The following is a 22,104-nucleotide window of genomic DNA, read 5'->3' on the forward strand; positions in this document are numbered from 1 at the left end:
CTGGGTCCCTCTTGCTCCGGTTCACGGTGACCCTCTGAGCCGCCCTTGCCCTTGTGGGAGCAGGGAGGCTTTCCTTCAGATCTCTCCTGTGCGTTCAAGGCCTGCCACCGTCTGTGCTTCATGATCCGTTGCCTCAGGCCCTCAAGTCCAGGCTGGACTTTTTTTTCCGCCCGCCCTTGTTGCCAAGCGCAAACTGCCTCAGACTCGGGATGTTCTTTCCCTGTGGACGTCTTGCCCGCCTTTTGCAAGGGCCGGCTCTTCCCTGGAGTCCTTTCTGGTCTCCCAAACTGGAACTAATCTGTGCTCTGTGCTCCTCGTAGGACTCTGTCCATGGTGTCTCACTGAGTCGCATTTTCCCTCGAGTTATAGTTATCCACGGTCGTGTCTTTCTTTCTGCCACTTCGGACCCTAAGGATTCTGTGTTTTCACCGTGGCATCGTACCATCTGGTCCTTGGTGAACATTAAACGCACATTTGTCAGGTTGAATTGCCTCCGTCCCTTCCCCTCGAGAACTCTTTATTTATTTATTTATTTTGAGAGAGAGAGAGGAGTGTGAGTGCGTGCAAGTGGGGAAGGGGCAGAGAGAGAAAGAGAGAGAGAGAATCCCAAGCAGGCTCCGCACCGCCAGTGCAGAGCCCGATGCGGGGCTCGAACTCATGAACCGTGAGATGGCGACCTGAGCCGAAGTCGGACCCTCGACCGGCTGAGCCGCCCAGGCGCCCCTCCCCTCGAGGACTCTTTGGGTTGGCCGTCACTCTACAGTCTGGCTTGTGCAGGGGCCAAGTGGGGTGCCGCCCCTGCTCCCCCAGGCTGTTTCCTGCCGTGCCCCACAGTGAGTCTGCCGTCCCCACTGGCTGCACGGTCCTCCGAGCTGCCCTGTCACCTGGCCTCGTGTCAAGGAGAAGCTCATCTTCCTAGATGGGTGTGACTTTAGGGATTTTCCTGGGAAGACATGCCCCATAGCTGCTCAGAGGACGGAGGGGTAGTGGAAACAGTCCTGTCTGTGTGCAGCAGGTCTGAGGAGCAGGACTTCTGTGTCCCCGCTGCCGGTAGCCACCCTCCGATTGTGACCGAGTGACCTGCCAGAGAGGGAGAATGGCCAAGTCAGCTGAGAGAAAAGAAAGGAAGGCTTGACTCGCACCGTTACCTGGTTAAAGGAGAGCAGTCTTTGGCTCTGTCCCAGCCCGTGCCGCACCCCTTCCTTCCCTGAGCGTTGCTTGGCAAGCACCGGCATCTCCTGGCCCGGGGATGGCGAGGAAGCCGCACGGAGGCCCCACAGGCCCCCAGCACCGCATGCGCTGTGAGAAGCGGGGCTGTGGGTGGCCCTGGCCAGGTCTGCTCTGAACTTGCCTTTTTTTTTTTTTTTTTTTTTTTTTTTTCTTCTTGCAGTACATCTTTGCAGATGCTTATGCCCAGTACCTCTGGATCACGTTTGACTTCTGCAACACCCTCCAAGGCTTTTCCATCCCATTCCGGGCGGCCGACCTCCTGCTGCATAGCAAGGCCTCCAACCTTCTCCTGGGCTTTGACAGGTCTCACCCCAACAAGCAGGTAAAGGAGCTTCTGGAACATAGTCAGGTGGGGCTTCTCGAGTTTTCTGCTCTGCCCGTGTGGATCGTGTGGCCTCTGAGTGACCTCCCCCGGCCCCTCCCTCCCTCCTCCCCCCAAGCTTAGCCTTTGTAGCTATTATTTCACTTCCCATGGCTAAGGAAAACTAGATCTCCCTGGCACTTTCAGAATGCATCCCGGCCAGGGGGTGACGCCAAGCACTTGGCAGGCCCTGTTAAACATCGTGCCTTTCTTGGTGTAGATGCACCTTTGTGGGTTTTGGGGGTAAATCGAAGCTCTAGAAATTAACCAGAGAGAGCCAGCTAAAGAAGGGTGGAGTCTGAGCTCTGCTGGGACCCCTTAGTGAATTTCTGTTCTACCTTTCCCATCTTCTACTGTAAACACACTGATTTTGTACCATTTAATTGAAATGACCATTAAATTTAAAATTTTTCCTCTTCGTGCGTGTGCGTGCATATGCATATGCAAATATAAATGTGTGTGATTTTTCCTCCTTGAACCTGGATTTGAAGGAAAGCAAGATGGGGAGAGAGCCCCTGTAGGATTTATATCTCAAGGTTGAAACTTGCCAAATCGACAGCATTGGTCTGGTCTAATCCTGTGAAGCCTGTAGACCCTGTGGGTTTGGATTAATGATGACTTTTGAATGGCTTTGCTCAGAGGAACCTTGGAACCTTTCTCTTTCTTTGCTGGTTGTTTAAGGAAAACATGATCTGTTTACACTTAACTTGCCTTAGGGAGTAACCTAAGTAAGGCTGGGTCAGTTTACCAGTATAGGTGGATTATTGTTTTTTTGTGGTCCCCTGCTGCTGCTGCTGCTGCTGCTGCTGCTGCTGCTTTTTCTTCTTCTTTTTTTAAGTTTATTTATTTATTTTGAGAAAGAGAGAGAGAATCCCAAGCAGGTTCTGCTCTGCTGGCACGATCTGTGAGATCGTGACCAGAGCTGAGATCAAGAGTCGGATGCATATCCGATGGAGCCACCCAGGCGCCCCTGCTCCGTAATACATGGTCACTAGGGCCAGAGGGGCTCAGGTTCGGTGTTTGGAAGTTCACGGGCTTTGGCAAAGATCAAGATCGGCAAGTTAATTACTCATGGCCATATCCTTTGTATTCAAGGTGTTTCCCTTTGGTGCTCTTTGCCTCTGTGCCTAGCCAGTGTTCTCTCTGTTCCCCTTTAGTCACCATGACCCCTTATGGTTTTCTTTGTTTGTTTCTATGAATATAACTTGTTGTCAGATTGGCTTACATACAACACCCAGTGCTCATCCTAACAAGTGCCCTCCTCACTGCCCATCACCCACTTTCCCCTCTCCGCCCCCCATTAACCCTCAGTTTGTTCTCTGTATTTAAGAGTCTTGTGGTTTTCCTCCCTCTCTCTCTCTTTGTAACTATTTTTTTCCCTCTTCCCTTCCCCTATGGTCTTCTGTTAAGTTTCTCAAGATCCACATATGAGTGAAAACATATGATATCTGTCCTTCTCTGCCTGACTTATTTCACTCAGCAGAATACCTTCCAGTTCCCTCCATGTTGCTGCAAATGGCAGGATTTCATTCTTTCTCATTGCCAAGTAGTATTCCATTGTATATATAAACCACATCTTCTTTATCCATTCATCACTTGGTGGACATTTAGGCTCTTTCTACAATTTGGCTATTGTTGAGAGCGCTGCGATAAACATTGGGGTACAAGTGCCCCTATGCATCAGCACTCCCGTATCCCTTGGGTAAATTCCTAGCAGTGCTCTTGCTGGGTCATAGGGTAGATCTATTTTTAATTTTTTGAGGAACCTCCACACTGTTTTCCAGAGCGGCTGCACCAGTTTGCATTCCCACCAACAGTGCAAGAGGGTTCCCGTTTCTCCACATCCTCTCCAGCATCTATAGTCTCCTGATTTGTTCATTTTAGCCCTTATGGGTTTTTAAGGACACTGTCTCCTAAGCGGGAAGAATGGAGTGTTATCCTTTTGTTTTTACTCTACCTGAGGGCTAGTCTTGAGTAAACTGTAATTTCTGATGATCTGTAAATGGAAGATAAGCCCCAGTCATTTTTTTCTTGTAGTTCTTGAGGTCTTAGTAACTATGGGGAGGAACTTCCCTCCCTGCCCTTGTTTGTATTTGGAGTAATCGAGCTGGCCCTGGTGATCTCTGTCCCTGTCTTCACAGCCAAAGTGTTATTTAAGGTGGGGTTTGAGGGCCAGGCCATTCAGGTGGTGGGTGCTGCTTGGATCCTGATTCCTTCTTGTCCTTTTGGTCTTTACAGCTGTGGAAGTCGGATGATTTTGGCCAGACCTGGATCCTGATTCAGGAACACGTGAAATCCTTTTCTTGGTAAGTCGTCCATCGAAGGAGTTAGAATTACATAATCACCTTTTTTGAGTTCTGGCTCCTTCGTGGAGGACACACCTACCCTCACCTGAAATGCAAAGCCTGTGATTCAGAAAATGCACGCTCCAGACCTGGGAATTAGAGGTGCCAGTATAATACACCCAGTGTGGGAGGTGGTGGGGGATGAGAAAGGAGGGCTATTTGTGAGAAAAGTGGCAGAGCTTTTGCGTTTTTCAAGCCATCAGGGGACTCAGGGAATCTCCAAGCACTTGCATGGATTAGAATTTCTAAAGACCTTCACTCTTCGAGCATGATAACAGAAGTGTGGATTTTTCTGTATAGAAAATTCATTCACTTGTTCATTCATAACTTTTTTTTTTTTTTTTTTTTGGCGTCTGCTGAATATAAAACATGCTAGATGCTTTAGGGTAGACGTTGAATAATTTATGGCCAGAGTTACTAAGGAGACCGCAGCTTAGGAGGTAAGAAAAGACATTTCATGCGCAGAACACGTTTGGAAAGAAGCACGGAAGTCATGGACGTAGCAGGAGAAGCCAGAGGAGGGACACGGTTCTTTCCAGATGGGAAGGCCACAGCTCCGTAGAAAAGCTTGCTGTCGACTGAGGACGTGTGCGGCAGGCTGGAGGTCGCCGGCGGGCGTGGAGGTGTGCGGGCTGGGATTCCAGGCAGGAACAGAATGGCCCGAGGCAGAGATGAGACGCTGTGGTCTCCGGTGGAGAACACCGAGTCTGACTTGTGGACCGTATGTTGGGTGAAGTTTGGGGGAAGGGATGTGGGTATCCGAATCTGCAGTGCTTGGTAAAGGAACTTGGACTGAATTCTGAAAGCGTCGTGGAGCCATGGTAGGGTTTTGGGAAGGGAGAGTGAAGTCAACGGAGCCGCCCTTCAAGAAGTACAATTGTTTCCAGTCCTACTTGTTCCTGATCCTTCACAGTTGCAGGATGCGGGACGCAGCCTTGAGTACATGGATTTGTCCCCGTGTGGGCGAATGTGCAGAAAAGGTTCCCAGAGAAGGATGTGCTGGGTCAGTGGGTCACTCCACCGGTTCAAAGTTGATTCTTCCCAGATAGATACTTGACCTTCGCTGCCCCAGTCAGCTGCTCCTGTAATCTTCCCCGTTTCACTTTCTGGTTGTACAGGGCAAGAACTTTGAGTCGTCACTGATTTCATGTGTGTTTCACGTGTCACATCCCACCTACCAGGAAATCCTGTCGTCTCTTCCTTCGGTTTATATCCAGGATCTACTATGTGGCTGCTACTTTACTCCAAGCCACCATCGTCACTCATCAGTTGCCCACCTGGTCTCTCTGTTGCCACGCCTGTCCTTCTGCAGTTAATTCTCAGTACATGGCCTGGTTGATCTTCCTAAAAACAGGTCTGATCTTGTTCCTCTCTCTGCGTTGAACCTTTTAATATGCACCAACGTTTCTCTCAGGTTAATACCAAGTACGTTCCTACCACGGGGCCTTTGCACTTACTTTCCTCCCTGCCTAGACAGCTCTTATTCAAGATATACGTATTGCTCACTCCCTTACTTCATTCAAGTCTGTTCACATAACACTTTCTAAATGAGGCCTATCTTAAGGATCCTACTAAAACTGCACCTCCTCTCCTGTCATTGTCTGTACCCTGCTCTGTTCTTTTCTTGCGTAGCATTTACCAAGATTTTTAGGCTTATCATTTGTCTTTCTCTCAATAGAAAAAAAGCTCCACAAGGGCAGAGGCTTTGGTCAATTTTGTGGACAGCTATATCCCCAGTGAATAAAGCATTGAGATTGTGACTTTGGTAGAGATTGCCAGATCTTCTATAGAGAGTACCAAATTTTGCTCTCCTCTCAACCACATAGAATGGTGCCTCTCTCCACAGCCAGTATGTTAGGTAAGACATGCTTACCCTTAGTTTGCGTTTTATTGTGAATGAGCTTGAACATCTTTTAGCCTGGTCAAGAGTCATTTTTATTTCTTTTTTTTATGACGGCGTGTCTGTTCACGCCCTTTGCTCTTTTTCTATTGATCGGTTAGTCTTTTTATTGATTTCCAGGTGCTCTTTACATATGTAAGGTTAGTCTTGTGAAACGACATATCACACATGTATGTTCATTTGTATTTATAATTCTTGGTTTATCATTTCTCTTTTGACCTCTCCATGTAGTGTTAGTTATCACTAAACGCAGAGTGGCACATACTGTTTGTGCTTCTGTTAGCTCTTTATTTGAAGAGGAATGTCTTCGAGTTGGTATTGCTTCCTTGGCGAAGGAGGTCAGTCAAGATGGAAGGAGGGGTCTCCCAGCTGAGTATCTTCAGGCGCCCCTGGACTTCCTTTTCAAAGAGGGCAGCTGTTTGTGGTCCTTTTGTTATTTTCCTTGGGCCGCGGTTGTGGCGTCTCAGTGAACTTGTAACCACAGTCTTATCCAAGTATAACCTCTACCCCAGGAATATCACTAGAGCCTTCTTTTGCCGCCTTTGAGTTTTATTTTTATTTATTTATTTAGGTTTACTTACTTATTTTGAGAGAGAGGGAGAGAGAGAGAGAGCGAGCGAGAGCGAGCAGGGCAGAGAGAGAGGAAGAGAGAAAAAATCCCAAGCAGGCTCCACACTGCCAGCATGGTGCCCGATGTGGGGCTCGAACTCACAAACTGTGAGATCATGACCTGAGCCGAAATTGAGAGTCGGACACTTAACTCACTGAGCCACCCAGGCGCCCCTGCTTTGCTTGAGTTTTAAAGGGACGCATTGCCCTTTGATCTGTTTAGGTAACCGTATATCAAGAGGGCAAACCAGCAGGATGACCAAATAAAGGAACATCACACTTGGGAATTTGTATGTTGTACCTTTTGCCTCCGTGCAGATACGCAGATATCTTAGGGGAAAGGACCGGCTTATCTTATTTTAGATAATTACACGTCTGGTGTCAGGGAATTTCAGGCTATTTGGAGGATTTCCCCCTAGGATTTCCCACAATATGTGAGAGCGTAATCTGACCTCTCTGCGAATAATGGCACATACATTTGTTCAATAACGCGTGGCAGCCTGGGAGCAGCAAGAGTCAGGAAGACCAATGATCTATGTAATCCAGAGCTGGAGACGGGCAAGACAGGACAGTGGGAGGGCTATGGGGGAGGGACTCAGAGGTTCCCGGTAGAGCATCACGAACGGGTCTTCCGTGAGGCCGGGTGAGGCCAGGTGACCGCGCTCACAGATGGGAGCAAGCCTCTGCATTTTCATTCCAGTGAGGGCAAAGAGAACCGGAAGTAGTGGAAGGCAAAGGAGCGGAAGCTTGTAGGTGGCCTGGCTTTCGGAAACGGGAGGTCCAAGGATGGATTGTGAAAGAGAATTGGGAGAAGAGTCCCGGCTCGTTCTATCTCTAGATACCGCCTGCTGCTTTTGTTTAGGAAAGAATAATAGAGGTGAGCTCTGTCTCAAAATAATCTGAGTCAAGGTCCCTTCCTCTCTGCCTTTTTAAAAATATCTAGCAGCTTTGTTTTAATTTGCATATCCTCTAGGGTAGAGGAAGTACTTTAATCAGTACTTCTAATTGTGGAAAAGCAGAGAACATGCCACAGCACCCCCACACATACGCACCCGGAGCAGAGCGTCTGATGATCCCACATTGGGACCAAGGCTGCTGGCTTCTCCAGTGCCCTGCTGAGACTCTGGATTGTGGGGCCAAAGTCAAGTCTTCTGTTTTTTTCTCTTGCTTATCTCCTCCTTCCTCCCTTCCTCCTCCCTGCTTGCTTGCTTGCTTTCTTTCTTTTAACATTTATTTATTTTTGAGACAGAGAGAGACAGAGCATGAACGGGGGAGGGTCAGAGAGAGAGGGAGACACAGAATCTGAAACAGGCTCCAGGCTCTGAGCAGTCAGCACAGAGCCCGACGCGGGGCTCGAACCCACGGACAGTGAGATCGTGACCTGAGCCGAAGTCGGACGCTCAACCGACTGAGCCACCCAGGCACCCCTCTTTCTTTCTTTCTTTCTTGGAGCACATACTCTTGACAGTTCGTCTCTGAAGGAAGTCTATATCAGAGACTTCATTATCCTGAGAGCCATTGTGAATATGGCCCTGTGCAAAGACAGGTACAGAAGCGAGTCCTGCCTTTCCTTGGCCATCACTGCGTCCTCCCTGTGAAGCTCTCGTCCCGGTTCTTCTAGTTATTTCCCCCACATGTTGAATGGTCTGCCTGGCCTGGGGTCTTGGGAGAGTTAGGAAACCTGGGGCAGGTTCATCGTCCTTCCAGCTGTTGTTTGGGGCCTTATTTGGGGCGGGGGGGGGGGGACCCCGGTTCAGAGATTCTTCTCGAGGGAGTTTGATCTAGTCAGCGTTACAGTTTTTAAATAGCCTTTGTACCGTGGTCCACAGGTTGCATGCAGCAAGGTTCGGGTCAGCTGGGAGCCCTGTAGGACAAAAAGAAATCTAAGACGTGGCCTTTACAGCATCTGTACTTTCTCTAGGAGGCTCAGACACGTTATGGTGAACAATAGATTACAGTGAATAAAAGGCACCACTGTAAGAAGCACCACTGTGTCAAGTCACGAGAGTGATTCCAAAATCCACCCACCCAAAGCAGCTTTGTACCTTTGTTTGAAACTCAGATAAAATTCATACGAAAGGCTTGAAATTGAACACTGCGCGGATACGTTGCCTGGGTTGGGAGAAGGGTGGAGAGCTTTGCGGGGGAGGGCTTCCTGGAAGAGGTGCCTTGAACTTGACCTCAGAAGATGAATAGGATTTCGGAGTGCAGATCAGAGTGCATGCAGGGAGCATCCCTGCAGAGGGGTGCTCTGTTGACAGGGCACGGGGAGTGGGGGAGCAATGAGCTCTGTGTTTCTGAAGGACCTCGGCGAGATCAGTACGCGTGGGAAAGAGTTTGTGAAGGACCCTCACGGAACGTGACTTTGCACTGGTTGGATGATTCCCGATTGCATGGACGGGTGACAACAGCACCCGATGGACAGAAACGGAAAGGGCAGGGTCCGTTAGCAAGGCTAGACTCACTGGTTCCTCACGTGGTTTCTTCTAGAGCTGTTCTTCTGAGCACGTACCGTCCTGGGGACACACAGTCTTTCATTCTCTGGGGTTCATAACTTGGGGCCAGAAACCGCCTGACAGCCTCAAGCAGTCCATTGCTTATTGATTCCGAAATAGCCCGCCTTTTACTTTTTCTTGTTTTCATTCTTCTCAAGCATGGCCAAGGCTTGCCTGGAACCAAACCCAGGGCGCCTTAAAGAGAGCAGTGAAAAACTTGACAAAAGAGTATCCTGGGTAGATCCCCACCTTCATGCCCTTCAACTCCCGTTGGCTGTCTGCACAGAAGAACCTCCGTTTCTCCAATGGTTAAACGTGGAGATGATAGCAACTGCCCTTTTTCCTCTAGGGGTGTTGATCCCTATGACAAGCCGAACACCATCTACGTCGAGCGGCACGAGCCCTCTGGCTACTCCACGGTGTTGCGAAGTACAGACTTCTTCCAGTCCCGGGAGAACCAGGAAGTGATCCTGGAGGAAGTGAGAGACTTTCAGCTCCGGGACAAGTACATGTTTGCTACCAAGGTGGTGGTAAGTTGAAGGCACTAAGGAATAAAGTCCCTTTGAGTTTCCTTTCTGAGGTTTGGCATGCTGTGGTCCAGCAGGTGAGTTTACGCAAGCAGGGACTGGATTGGGGCGCCCACGGGAGCTCGACTGAGGGGCACCGGACGTAGATGGAACCTTCCCGTGGGGCTTGGACGGTCCCGGGAGGTTGGAGGAGGTGGAGACGCTTAGACAACCACTCAGGGTGTCTGTGGGGCCTTGGAATTTGTCTCCTGGTAGCAAAGCCTCCTTGTGAAACACGCGCTTCTTTGATGGGGCTCCTGGGTGGCTCAGTCGGTTAAGCATCCGACTTAGGCTCAGGTCATGATCTCGCGGTTCATGACTTCAAGCTCCGCGTCGGGCTCTGTGCTGACAGCTCAGAGCCTGGAGCCTGCTTCGGATTCTGTGTCTCCTACTCTCTGCCCCTTCCACACTCAACGTTCTGTCTGTCTCTCTCTCTCTCTCCCAAAAATAAACAGTTAGATTATTAAAAAAAAAACAAACAAACACAAACCTAAACACATGTTTCTTTGACATCCCAATTAAAAGAACACAGAAAGGAGAGGTGGGGCTCAGTGGTGATTTTCTTTCATCTCGCTGCCTGATTCCTTTCACATTAGGGTGATGTCTTTGGGAATTCTGGACACATGTTAATTTCCATGGCTAATAGAATGTGTAGTCACTGGCTAGTGGGAGTTAATGCTCCAAGAAAAGCAGTGATTAAGCTTCCAGCTGTCAGTAAGTAGCTTAACTTCTCAGCCTTTGGGAAGATCGTCCCCTTGATTTGATGTGTTGGATGGAGCCAGATGCTGGAATGGAGGGCTTGCTCATTTAAAGGCAGAGTTGATTATTTAACAGGGCTTGCTTTGCCTCTGTGTCAAATTGTAGGTTGCAACCTCACTGCCCTTGTGTAAAGGAAGAACCTGCCCTGCCCCAGAGCAGGCTGGGCTGCTCTTTCTGGAGTGCTATAAGCTTATTTTCTCAATGGCGGCCATTCCCTCCTTGACCTCAGGCTCTGAACATGGCCTCTGGCAGGCGATTTCCTTTCCATCACACTTGACCTTAGGGACTAAGATCAGGTGTAATATTTTCCTCCAGGTTCTCACTTACTTGTATGATCGGTAGCTGGCCAGGCAGAAGCAGGCCACCCCACCTTGGGAGGACTTCGGGGTGGAGAGAGGACTTCCCCCGCAAGGAAAGCAGAGAGTAAAGGTTGAGGTGAGAAGATGTGGGGGGCTAGAGGCAAGAAAGAGTCCGCATTACCTACTTTGCAAAATTTATTTTTATGTTTTTAAACACTTACTCATTTTTTTGAGAGACAGAGACAGTGCAAGCAGGGGAGGGACAGAGAGAGAGGGAGACACAGAATCCAAGGCAGGCTCCAGGCTCTGAGCTGTCAGCCCAGAGCCCGACGCGGGGCTCGAACTCACAGAGTGTGAGATCATGACCTGAGCCAAAGTCGGATGCTTAACTGACTGAGCCACCCAGGCGCCCCTGCAAAACCGCTAAAATTATGGCAGTTTTTCTTCTGTCAAGCTGTTTGCATTGGGTCACTTGTTGGTCCTTCCTTTCCTGCCTTGTCTGTCACTTTCTCTCACACACGCACAGTGGCCATTAGGCAGGCACCCTTGGATTGTCCTGGGCAGAGGTGTGGTGAGGGGAGCTCAGGGTGAGAAACCAGGCCTGAGAACTGATTCCTTGTGACATGTTCTTGGCCCTCCTGAGGTCCCGGATTGTTCCCAGTCTTTCAGGGCTCCTGGATCTTTCCTGTGTGAGTTCCTTGGGCCTGAATTTATTTATATGATTTTAATTTCCTTCTATTGACCGAGTTGGGGCTGAGGTGGAGCGCTATTTTACGTCCCTCTCACCCCTATTATTTCTGGGTCTCACACCCAAGAGCTGAAGTTATATCCCAGCTGGAACTTTCTGTGCCCTCCACGCGGACCTAACAACTATGTCTGTTCTCTCTCGACACAGCTGCTTTGCAGACTGCTGGCAGCAAGTTTATTGTTAGTCCTGGCCAGTGGTCAGATGAGAGGCCGTGTCTGTTTTGTTCATCACTGATGTAGTACCCAGCATGCTGCTCGGTGCTTGATCCAGAGCAAGCGTACAATAGTTGAATGAATGCCATCTTTGACTGTCTAGTTTAGAAAGCATAGGCCAGTAGATTATTGTTGGTGGGGTAGGGGGTGTTAAATGATCGGTGTTTTCATTGTCAACTCTCAGCTGTCTGCATGGCTTGATGGTGAGCCACCAGGTTCCAAGGTCAGTGGTGTTAGCTCGAGGCTCTAGGTCAGAGGCAGATGAGGTCGGCCACCCCATGGAAGCGTTTCTCAAATGGCGGTCTTAGGAGCACGCACAGCACCGTCACACAGGGGCACGTATTCCAAATGCAGATGGCAGGACCCAAATGCATTATTTTCTGAGCATTCCTAGGCCGCCGAAGAATCTCCAACATTCGAGAAGCTCTTCCCTGAGGCCTTCTGTCTGCAGATGCTTTCGCTAATAGTCCATTCTGTTGTCCAAGGAACATTGTAGATTGGATGGGTTGATGAGGGAAGAAACACAACTGGCAGTGGATGATAAAATGAGTGTTTTCTTCCTTTGAATTCCTTCCTTCTTATTACATGAGACTGTTGAGCCATGAGGATAAGCAACATTGGACTTGGTTGGATAACCCTATCAGTGGGAGTGTTGAGGTCTGCAAGTATAACTTCTTATCTGGGGTGTACTTAGCACTCGGGCTGCCTGGGTGTGGGGAATTCTGAGTGACCTTAATATTAAATTGATTCAAGTCAAATCACGGAGCTAATTGGAAAACCACAGAAAATTGGTCTTGGATGATTAAGTCTCTTGCTTTTCTCCAGTACCATGAATGATTACAATTCTCTGCCAGTTAGCTTTTTAGAACACGTGGGGACAGCCATCTGGATTCTGGACTGAAGCTGGTATCTGACTCTTCAGCATCCCCTGGTGCCCTGTTGGCCTGGATCTTATGTCATATGTGCTTTTGGTCTGATGGCCTTTGATGTATGTATTTTTATAGTTTACGTATTTATTTTTTCATTTATTTTTGAGAGAGAGACAGAGACAGTGTGAGCAGGGGAGGGGCAGAGAGAGAGGGAGAGAGAGAAAATCCCAAGCAGGCTCTGTGCTGTCAGCGCAGAGCCCGATGTGGGGTTCCAGCTCAGGAAACCGTGAGATCGTGAGCTGAGCTGAAACCAAGAGTCGGACGCTTAACCGACTGAGCCACCCAGGTGCCCCTCCTTTCATATCTTTTTTAACCTAAGTTTAATTTTTATTCCTTGTTTTTTGGCGCAAAGTTCACTTACTTGTCTTCATAGTCCACCTCACAATGATAGGCCGTTAAAGCAGCATCGAGATACTTCTGCAAACCAACTTTGGTTTGTTAACTTGGCAATCTGTAGCTGTTAGGCTCTTGCCGGAAGATATCAACAGTTGCCAGAATGTCGGAGGTGGGTGACAGCTAGCTGCTCCTCTGTAGGTTCACCACCAGCTTACCATGGTCCAAGCCAGGTTCAGACCTTTCTGGCACAAATGTGTATCAGTAAGCAAAGACCCGCTCTGTATGGGCTTGATGGTATTTCCTCTGTTCTTACAGGTGATGCAGACACAATGTTCTAGAGCAGGGATTGGCAAACTATGGCCCTTCCCTTGTTTTTGTCAATGAAGTTTTATTGAAACAGCTATTTCATTTGCCCCCATGTTGTCTGTCACTGCTTTCATGTTACAGTGGCAGAACTTAATAGTTGCATGGAGGTAGGATGGCATACAAAGTCTAAAATACTTCTTTACAGAAAACCGACCCTTGTTGTGGAGGCAAGATTCTGTTACCCTTTGAGTTGGCATCAGGCAACTGGAATCCTCTAGCTTGATAAGTCATAGGCATTACCCCTAAAAGTTTAGGTTACGGGCCTCCTTAAATTGTTATGTCCTTTTCATGCCAACGTATATATCTTTAGGATATTATCGCCAATTCAAATATCTTGCATGCTGCTGATCTCCCAAGACGGCTCATTTGTACTTTCGCTATTCTGACCAACCAACCACTAATTTCACGATTCAAAACCAGTGTCTAATGCTCATTGTGCTAATTTAAAGTCTCTAAGGATGATAGAGATAATGAGAAAACTTAGGAATTGTCTCAGGATTGTGGGCTTCTCTATGAGAAGTTAGCTGACCATAGTTGCGGCGTGAATTTTAGGATAACTGTCCAAAACCAAGCTATCGACAAATTGTTTTAATCATAACATTACTTCAGTGCACGTAAACATAACGCTAGGTATAAGCACTTAATGCTTATAACTTAAGCGCGGCAGTAAAACCCAAACACATTTACAGATTGTAAATAAAACTATAATACCAAGAAGTTTAAAATTAATTTTTTATAACACCTTTATTGAGATATAATTCTATGCCATAAAATTCCCCCTTTTAAAATGTACAGGTTGTCAGTATATTCACAAGGCTGGGTAATGCTTATTGTTACCTGATTCCAGAACAGTTTCATCACCCTCTTACCCCCATTCTATTCTCCTTGCCTCCCAGCCTCTGGCAGCCACATATCTATTGCCTGCCTTATAGATTTGCCTGTTCTAAACTTTTTTTTTAAGTTTTATTTTATTTCTTTGAGAGAGACAGCGCGAGTGGGGGAGGGTGGAGAACTCCGACCAGGTTCCCTGGAAAGCCTGAAGCTCGAATTCATGAAACCAAGAGTCGGGTGCATAATCGACTGAGCCACTGGGCGCCCCGCCTGTTCTGGACGTTTTGTGTAAAGAGAATCTTATCCTATGTGATCTTTGGTAACTGTTTTCTTTCCTAGTATAATATTGTCAGATTTCATCTGGGTTTATTGAGGATGATCAGAATTCATGTGTTTTTAGGTTCATTGCCAGTTCAAATCTCTTGTTGAGCCCCTCTGGGGATTTTTTTTTCTTGTGAGTTACTGTACTTTTCCACTCAAGAATTTCCATTTATATAATTTCTATATCTTTATGGATATTCTTTCTTTGGTGAGATAGTGTTCTCATACTTTCCTTTAAGTTTTGTGACATGGTTCCCTTTAATTTTTAAAAAAAAATTTAATATAATTTATTATCAAATTGGTTTCCATACAATGCCCCGTGTGCATCCCAACAGTGCCCTCCTCCATGCCCATCACCCACTTTCCCCTCTCCCCCCCACCCCCATCAACCCTCAGTTTGTTCTCAGTATCCAAGAATCTCTTATGGTTTGCCTCCCTCCCTCTCTGTTTGAAACTATTTTTTCCCCTCCCCCTCCCCCATGGCCCTCTGTTAAGTTTCTCAAGATCCACATATGAGTGAAGACATGTGGTATCTGTTTTTCTCTGAATGACTTATTTCACTTAGCATAATACCCTTCAGTTCCATCCACCTTGTTGCAAATGGCACGATTTCATTCTTATTGCCAAGTAGTATTCCATGGTATATATTAACCACATCTTCTTTATCCATTTGCCCGTTGATGGACATTTAGGCTCTTTCCATCATTTGGCTCTTTTTTTTTTTTTTTTTTTTTCAATGTTTATTTATTTTTGGGACAGAGAGAGACAGAGCATGAACGGGGGAGGGGCAGAGAGAGAGGGAGACACAGAATCAGAAGCAGGCTCCAGGCTCTGAGCCATCAGCCCAGAGCCCGACGCGGGGCTCGAACTCACGGACCGCGAGATCGTGACCTGGCTGAAGTCGGACGCTTAACCGACTGCGCCACCCAGGCGCCCCATCCATCATTTGGCTCTTGTTGAGAGTGCTGCTATAAACATTGGGGTACAAGTGCCCCTATGCGTCAGCACTCCTGTATCCCTTGGGTAAATTCCTAGCAGTGAAAAAAAATTTTTTTTAAGTTTATGTATTTTTGAGAGAAAGGCAGAGCAAGCAGGGGAGGGGCAGAGAGAGAGGGTGAGAGAGAATCCCAAGCAGGCTTCACATTGTCAGCATGGAGCCCAATGCAGGACTTGAGCTCATGAACCTGTGCCGAAACCTGTGTCAGATGCTGAACTGAGCCACCCACGTGCCCCTCCTTTCATTTTTTTGAATTTATTTATAATAAGGATTTAAATTTTTGTCTCTAAATCTGGCCTTCCTCAGGAATGGTTTTCAGTGACTGTTTTGTGTGTGTGTGTGTGTGTGTGTGTGTGTGTATGGGCCATACTTTGCTATTTGCTTGTCTTGTCATTTTTTTGGTTGAAAGTAAGACATTTTAGATGATATAATGTGGCAGCCCCTCAAAGCAGGATTGTTTTGTTGTTGCCTTTTGCTATTGTTATTGTTGCCTATCTTTGTTTTGTTTGTGAGTTCCCTGCATTCATTTTGTAGTGTTGGTATTTTTCATTGTGGAGGTCTGTGAAATGTTTGATAATTAGGCTTAGCGATCTGCTAATGATTGAATAGAGATTTTTTTTAATGTTTATTTATTTTTGAGAGAGAGATAACGAGCAGGGGAGGGGCAGAGAGAGAGAGAGAGAGAGAGGGAGAGAGAGAATTCCAAGCAGGCTCAGCACTGTCAGTGCAGAGCCCGACGCAGGGCTCGGACTCACCAACTGTGAAATCGTTACCTGAGCCGAAATCAAGAGTCGGACACATAACCAGCTGAGCCACTCAGGCGCCGCTAGAGATTTTCTTAAATTCTTTGGACTTTCTGGTGGCTTTTGCCAAGGGCCTCTGAGCGTGGGTTGGGGGCCTGCTTTCAGTGGCATCTACAACTCTGCCTTAGCCTTTGGTTCCTGTTCCTGTAGAGCCCAAGGTTACTAGCCAGCCGCGAGAGATCAGGCCCTTTTCGCTTCAACCCTCATCATACTCACAGCTCGCAGATGCGTGTGTGTGAACTCGTAGATGCCCCGGGATATTTCACACCTTATCAGAGCCTCTTACAGGCATCTGCTTCCCCCGTTTTTCCTTCCACGCTTTTTAGTTAGCCTTTCGGTAGCTCCGAGTGGTCATGCTTCTCCAGCAGCTGTGATGTGAAACCTTTGCCAGTTGTCACTGTTTTCCGTAAATGACCTGGCTGTAGGTGTGTTTGTGCAGCGAGCGGAGTCAGGTGATATGAACAGAAGGCCTGGGGATGCAGTTTTGAAGCAAGCCATGGGAGCGCTCTGTGCGTCTGTGCTCTCCGGGGACCGCTAGGCTGCTGGTTTTCACAGTTAGGTTTCCACGGCTACCACAGAGAGAGAAGGGGGCGGGACTGAGGCCACGAAGTCGTCTCTATCGCTGTGCTTCAGTCACGCTTCTTGAGTAAGCGCCCCTTGTGTTTTGGTGAGCCTTTATTTAATTTTTAGAACTCTGAGAAAGTTGACGTGGAGAGTTTTCTGTCAGCGTTCCTGCTGCCTTTCGGACACGAGTGGAGTTTGAGAGTTCTTCCTCTGACATGCCGGACGTGCTTCTGGTGAATATTAGCTTCGTGAAACTTGTTGTAATTGTGGGCGTGTTCAAACGTGCACGAAAGAACAGTTTATACCGATAGGATCTCCTCCGCAGGTGCCGTCACTCGGCCTTAGGATTATTTATATTTTTGCGATGTTTGCTTTATTACATTTGCTAATCTCTTTTCGTGGGTGTCTTGGAATATTTTAAAGCAAATCTTTTTTTTTTTAATTTTTTTTTTTCAATGTTTATTTATTTTTGGGACAGAGAGAGACAGAGCATGAACGGGGGAGGGGCAGAGAGAGAGGGAGACACAGAATCGGAAACAGGCTCCAGGCTCTGAGCCATCAGCCCAGAGCCCGACGCGGGGCTCGAACTCACGGACCGCGAGATCGTGACCTGGCTGAAGTCGGACGCTTAACCGACTGCGCCACCCAGGCGCCCCAAGCAAATCTTAAATATATGTATAAAATATATATAAACTCTTATCTGTAAATATTTCAGGATAAACAACATTAACGTGGACGATGATGTTTCCCTGAAACTTTGTTACTGCTCCGAAGGAGAAGGTGGCCGTAAATGCTGTAGCCCGAGAGCTTCTGAATTGGTGTCCCCCGTGTGCCTTGGGGTCCCTCATTCTCTGGCCACTTTTCTCTGTGAAACTTTGAATTGAATAGCTCACTGTGACATCCTTTGGGCTTTACTCAGCAAGAATGCATCATTTATTTAGATCTTTCCTTGCTCTTTTCTCCTTGATGTCTCATTTCCTTTTTTTGCTTTTTTTTTTTAATGTTTATTCATTTTTGAGAGAGAGAGAGAGAGAGAGAGAACGAGTAGGGGAGGAGCAGAAAGAGAGGGAGACACAGAATCCAAAGCAGGCTCCAGGCTCTGAGCTGTCAGCACAGAGCCCGATGCGGGGCTCGAACCCACAAACCACGAGATCATGACCTGAGCCAACGTCGGACGCTTAACCGACTGAGCTGCCGAGGCACCCCTCCTTTTTTTGCTCTTGACCTAATCTCAAACATGAATGCAAGTGCGCCCTCTGAAATTCAGATTAGTCAGATACACATTTATTTTTCCTTGTCAGAATGAAAACACTAAGTGAAAAAAAATCATCGTAAATTCTCAGACCCTATAATATTGGCAATAAATTGAAACATTCAAGTAACCCCGGATGCTGGTGAAAGTGTTTGTGTTGCGAGATGCATTAACTGTGGGCTTTTCAGGAAGGCTATTTCTTCTGTCAAAAATGAAAATTTTGACCTAGGAGCTTTAAGAATGGCATCCTACATATATTCTTATGTAGTTCTGAAAAAGGGAATATATACAAGCATAGTCACCGAAAAGTACTTCTGGAGATAACACCAGTGCCCGTGAGCTGTTAAATGGAAGATGTCTAAGAGCCTCTGTTAACGAAAAAAAGTTGAATTGCGTAACAGTATTTCTATCACAATCTCCTCTGTATATAGAAAATAAAATTGCATGTATCCAGTTTGCACTGTGTTTGGATACTGGTAACAGACTAGAAATGAAAGTGGCTTAATGAAGACAGAGGCTTCTTTTTCTCGCATCCGTGCTGCCTCGAGGTTGGCAATCTAGGGCTGGTATGTCGGTGCCCTGCTGTCCTGGGGGACCCAGCCCTCTCTCTTCCTTTTCCACCAACCTGCCTAATGATTTCCATTCTCAAGGTTCCCTCTTGGTCCGAGACATCTGTAGTAGCCTTTAAGTCTTTATGGGAGTTCGGAAGAGTGAGGACAGGTAGAAAGGCCAAAATAAGACCCCTTCCAGCTGATTCCATCCCTTTAAGCAGACTTCCGAGAAACCCAATACCACATTTCTGTTTATACCCATCGATTAGGACACAGTCACATGGCCACATGAGATTACACAAAAGGCAGAGAACCCTAGTGGTTTATTTGGGGTGGCAGTCAAGGTCCTGGTGCGAAGGAGAAAGGAATCATGGGTGTTGGGTAAATGTAGCCGGGTCTGTCACTATATAAATATGCTTTCAGGCATGATGGCACAGAATACTTCTGTAAGCACCCATGAGAGCCCGTTACCACTGGGTACCCTGGGGAGCAGAGTAGGAGGAGAGAGTGAGGGGAGGGAGAGCGTCTGCATTTTACCTTATATCCGGCTGTACTGTTGGATATTTCTTTCTCAGGAGCACGTTTTACCTCTACAATTGTGGTAAAGAGAAACTCAACAACCACAGAAACCCATGGTTCACTAAGGGAAGTATTAGATCATCTATCTGATAATTCATAGTGTGCCACAGTTTCATTGTTAATGTGTTTCTTGGAGGGAGGAAAGTATTACGGTAGTTCCTTAAGAGGACCTGAGGAGCAAGCCTGAATGTCCAGGGTTAGGAATCATTATGGTCCCAGAAGGAAGTGGGACAGATTTGTTTTGAGGTTTCTTGTGACCTTTGTATTCTGTGACTTACTGCATTTATGGAGTAAGACTGGGCTTGGTATGAGTTCTCAATTCTCCTGCTGACCAACAGTGTGCATTAAGGACACTTACCGGGGGCACTTGGGTGGCTCAGTTGGTTAAGCATCTGACTTGGGCTCAGGTCATGATCTCACAGTTCGTGGGTTTGAGCCCCGCGTCGAGCTCTGTGCTGACGGCTCAGAGCCTGGAGCCTGTTTCAGATTCTGTGTCTCCCTCTCTCTCTGCCCCTCCCCCACTCACTCTCTGTCTCCCTGTCTCTCAAAATTAAATAAACATTAAAAAAAAAAAAAAAGAATGCTTACCTGATGATGGGCCCTGGTGTCACTGAAAAAAGTGGCTCCTTTCTAAGGTATAACCACAGTAGGAAGTAGTAAAACATAAAGCATAAAATAAAAGTGTGTGTTTCACTGACATCTGTGTATTCATGTATATTAATAGGGATTTATATAGGGTAACTTAAATGAATCCTCTGACCTTTATAAATAGCTATAAAATTTTAGTGACTCAAGGAGGGCTTTTGGAATTTATGCCTAATGGTTTTGCTGGGCACTGTTTCCTCGTTCAGGTAATATGTTCTGCGCTTTTAACGATCCTGTCGTTTCCTGTGGCCCCATACGGAGTCCAAGCCATTAACATGGTTTCCAGTGTGCCATTTTGGAAAGGCGGTGTGTTGCGCCTCCGTACCTGGCTTCTGTAAAACAAACTATTTTCAACCATTTGTTCGGTGTGGTTTGAACATATGAGTATATATATGGCTCCGATGAATCAAGAATAACTTCGTGTCCAGCGGCTTGCTTTTCCAGCGGTGTTTATTGGGCATATATTGGCACAGGGGATTCAGTTGTTACAGTTAAGAGTAATTGGTATGTTTCTTACTCTGTAGGAGTTTAAAGTCTGTAATAAACAGTAGCAACATAGCCAAAGGTAAACGAAGCCAAATTAACCCCTTCTGGCTGGGGAATCCCACCGTTCCACTGAGCTCAATCGTCATCTGCGTGATTACGTCCGCACGGAGGGCGCGTCTCCATTTCTGTCCGGATAGATGTGCGACATTTGCTGTCAGTGCTCAGTCCCGTGCTTTGAGAGCTGGGAAAAAAACCCACCTTGAGCCTCTACAGTGGTCCTCCTTTTTTGAATCATTGACTCATTGGAGAACCTGGTAAAAAGCGTGTATCTCCCTGGTAGAATAAATGACAGCATCTACACAAACTATTCGCGTGTGGGTTTACTAGGTTCCTGGACCATTGAATCCCGTCGACAGAAAAATCCTGATGCTGAGCAGCTTCTCATTTTCATAGATGAATAAGCTGAGACCTGGAGAAACTGAGTGAATTCCTGATAGTGATTTCATGCACATTTTCAAGATTCCACAGCTGCACTTTGGTGTCTCTAAAACACAGTGCGTTGGGGCCAATGTCTTGTGGAAATGCCCGGTGCTCTACCCAAGAAAACGCATCCCGGCAAAAACGTTCATCAGTGAGAAGTGGTAAAAGATTGAAAACTAGGAGCAGTGAAGAGTTCCTCAACTCTGTGCAAGTTAAAGCCAGGTGTCACTGAGAAAAAGTTACTTTCTTCTTTTTTCTTTTCTTTTTTTTTTTTAAAGTTTGTTCATTTCTTTTGAGAGAGAGAGTGAGAGAGCTCAAGCAGGTGAGAGGCAGAGAGAAGGAGAGACAGAATCGTAAGCAGGTTCTACGCCATCAGTGCAGAGCCCCATGTGGGGCTTGAATTCATGAACCGTGAGATCGCGGCCCGAGCCGAGGTTAAGAGTCAGACACTTAACCGACTGAGCCGCCCAGGTAGCCTGAAAAGTGGCTCCTTTTTTAAGGTACAACCACAATGGGAAGTAATAACATATAAAGTGTAAAAGGGTGTGTTTCACTGACATCTGTGTATTCATATATATTTATAGGGGTATAAATAGGGTAATCTAAATGAATCCTCTGACCTTTAGAATCTGTAACCTGAAAATAGGGAAAGAACAGGGAATAAGTTAAAAAAATTTTTTTTTAATGTTTAAGAGAGAGAGAGAGAGGGAGAGACAGAGCCTGAGTAGGGGAGGGACAGAGAGAGAGGGAGACACAGAATCTGAAGCAGGTTCCAGGCTCTGAGCTGTCAGCACAGAGCCCGACATGGGGCTCGAACCCACGAACCGTGAGATCATGACCTAAGCTGAAGTCGGACACTTAACTGACTGAGCCCCCCGGGTGCCCCAATGTGTATTTATTTTTAAGAGACAGAGTGCGAGCGGGGGAGGGGCAGAGAGAGAGGGAGACACAGAATTGGAAGCAGGCTCTAGGCTCTCAGCTGTCAGCACAGAGCCCGACGCGGGGCTCGAACCCATGAACTATGAGATCATGACCTGAGCTGAGGTTGGATGCTTAACCAACTGAGCCACCTAGGCGCCCCAGGGAATAGGTTTTATATGCGTGGTGTGTGGCTGACCTCACCCTGTGCTGCACTGGGGAGCTGTCGGGGTTAAGCCTCCACCCCCACTCCCAAACCTAGGTTCAGCCGAGGGACCATCTTCCCTTCCTCCTTATCTGGTGTCAGGGAGTATCTAGTACCTGTCGGAGACCAGTTGTCTGGGATGAAGGTCATGCAGCCTGAGCCGTGGCCTGAAAACAAATGTTGCAAAAGTGTGCATTTGCAGTCACACTGTGTTTTGTGCTTTTGGTAGAAATAGAGGGGTCTGACTTCTCCGTTTTCCTTCTTCACTTATTTTGAGAGGCCAAAACGTGGCACAATTGACATTTCCCCCCTCCTTT

The 22,104-nt window shown here is 47.1% G+C and overlaps 1 protein-coding gene across 4 annotated transcripts in view; it reads left to right on the forward strand.

Annotated features, from left to right (window-relative positions):
• SORL1 (sortilin related receptor 1) overlaps nt 1-22,104 on the forward strand; it is a 173,081-nt gene that overhangs the window by 31,611 nt on the left and 119,366 nt on the right. For all 4 annotated transcript variants that reach the window (XM_045483206.1, XM_045483202.1, XM_045483203.1 and 1 more), the window contains exons 4-6: nt 1,391-1,552; nt 3,830-3,897; nt 9,290-9,470. In XM_045483206.1, the coding sequence (XP_045339162.1) occupies nt 1,391-1,552; nt 3,830-3,897; nt 9,290-9,470 (411 nt within the window). The remainder of the gene's footprint in view (nt 1-1,390; nt 1,553-3,829; nt 3,898-9,289; nt 9,471-22,104) is intronic.

Source organism: Leopardus geoffroyi, chromosome D1 (genome assembly GCF_018350155.1).
Source record: "Leopardus geoffroyi isolate Oge1 chromosome D1, O.geoffroyi_Oge1_pat1.0, whole genome shotgun sequence".
Classification (NCBI taxonomy): Eukaryota; Metazoa; Chordata; class Mammalia; order Carnivora; family Felidae; genus Leopardus; species Leopardus geoffroyi.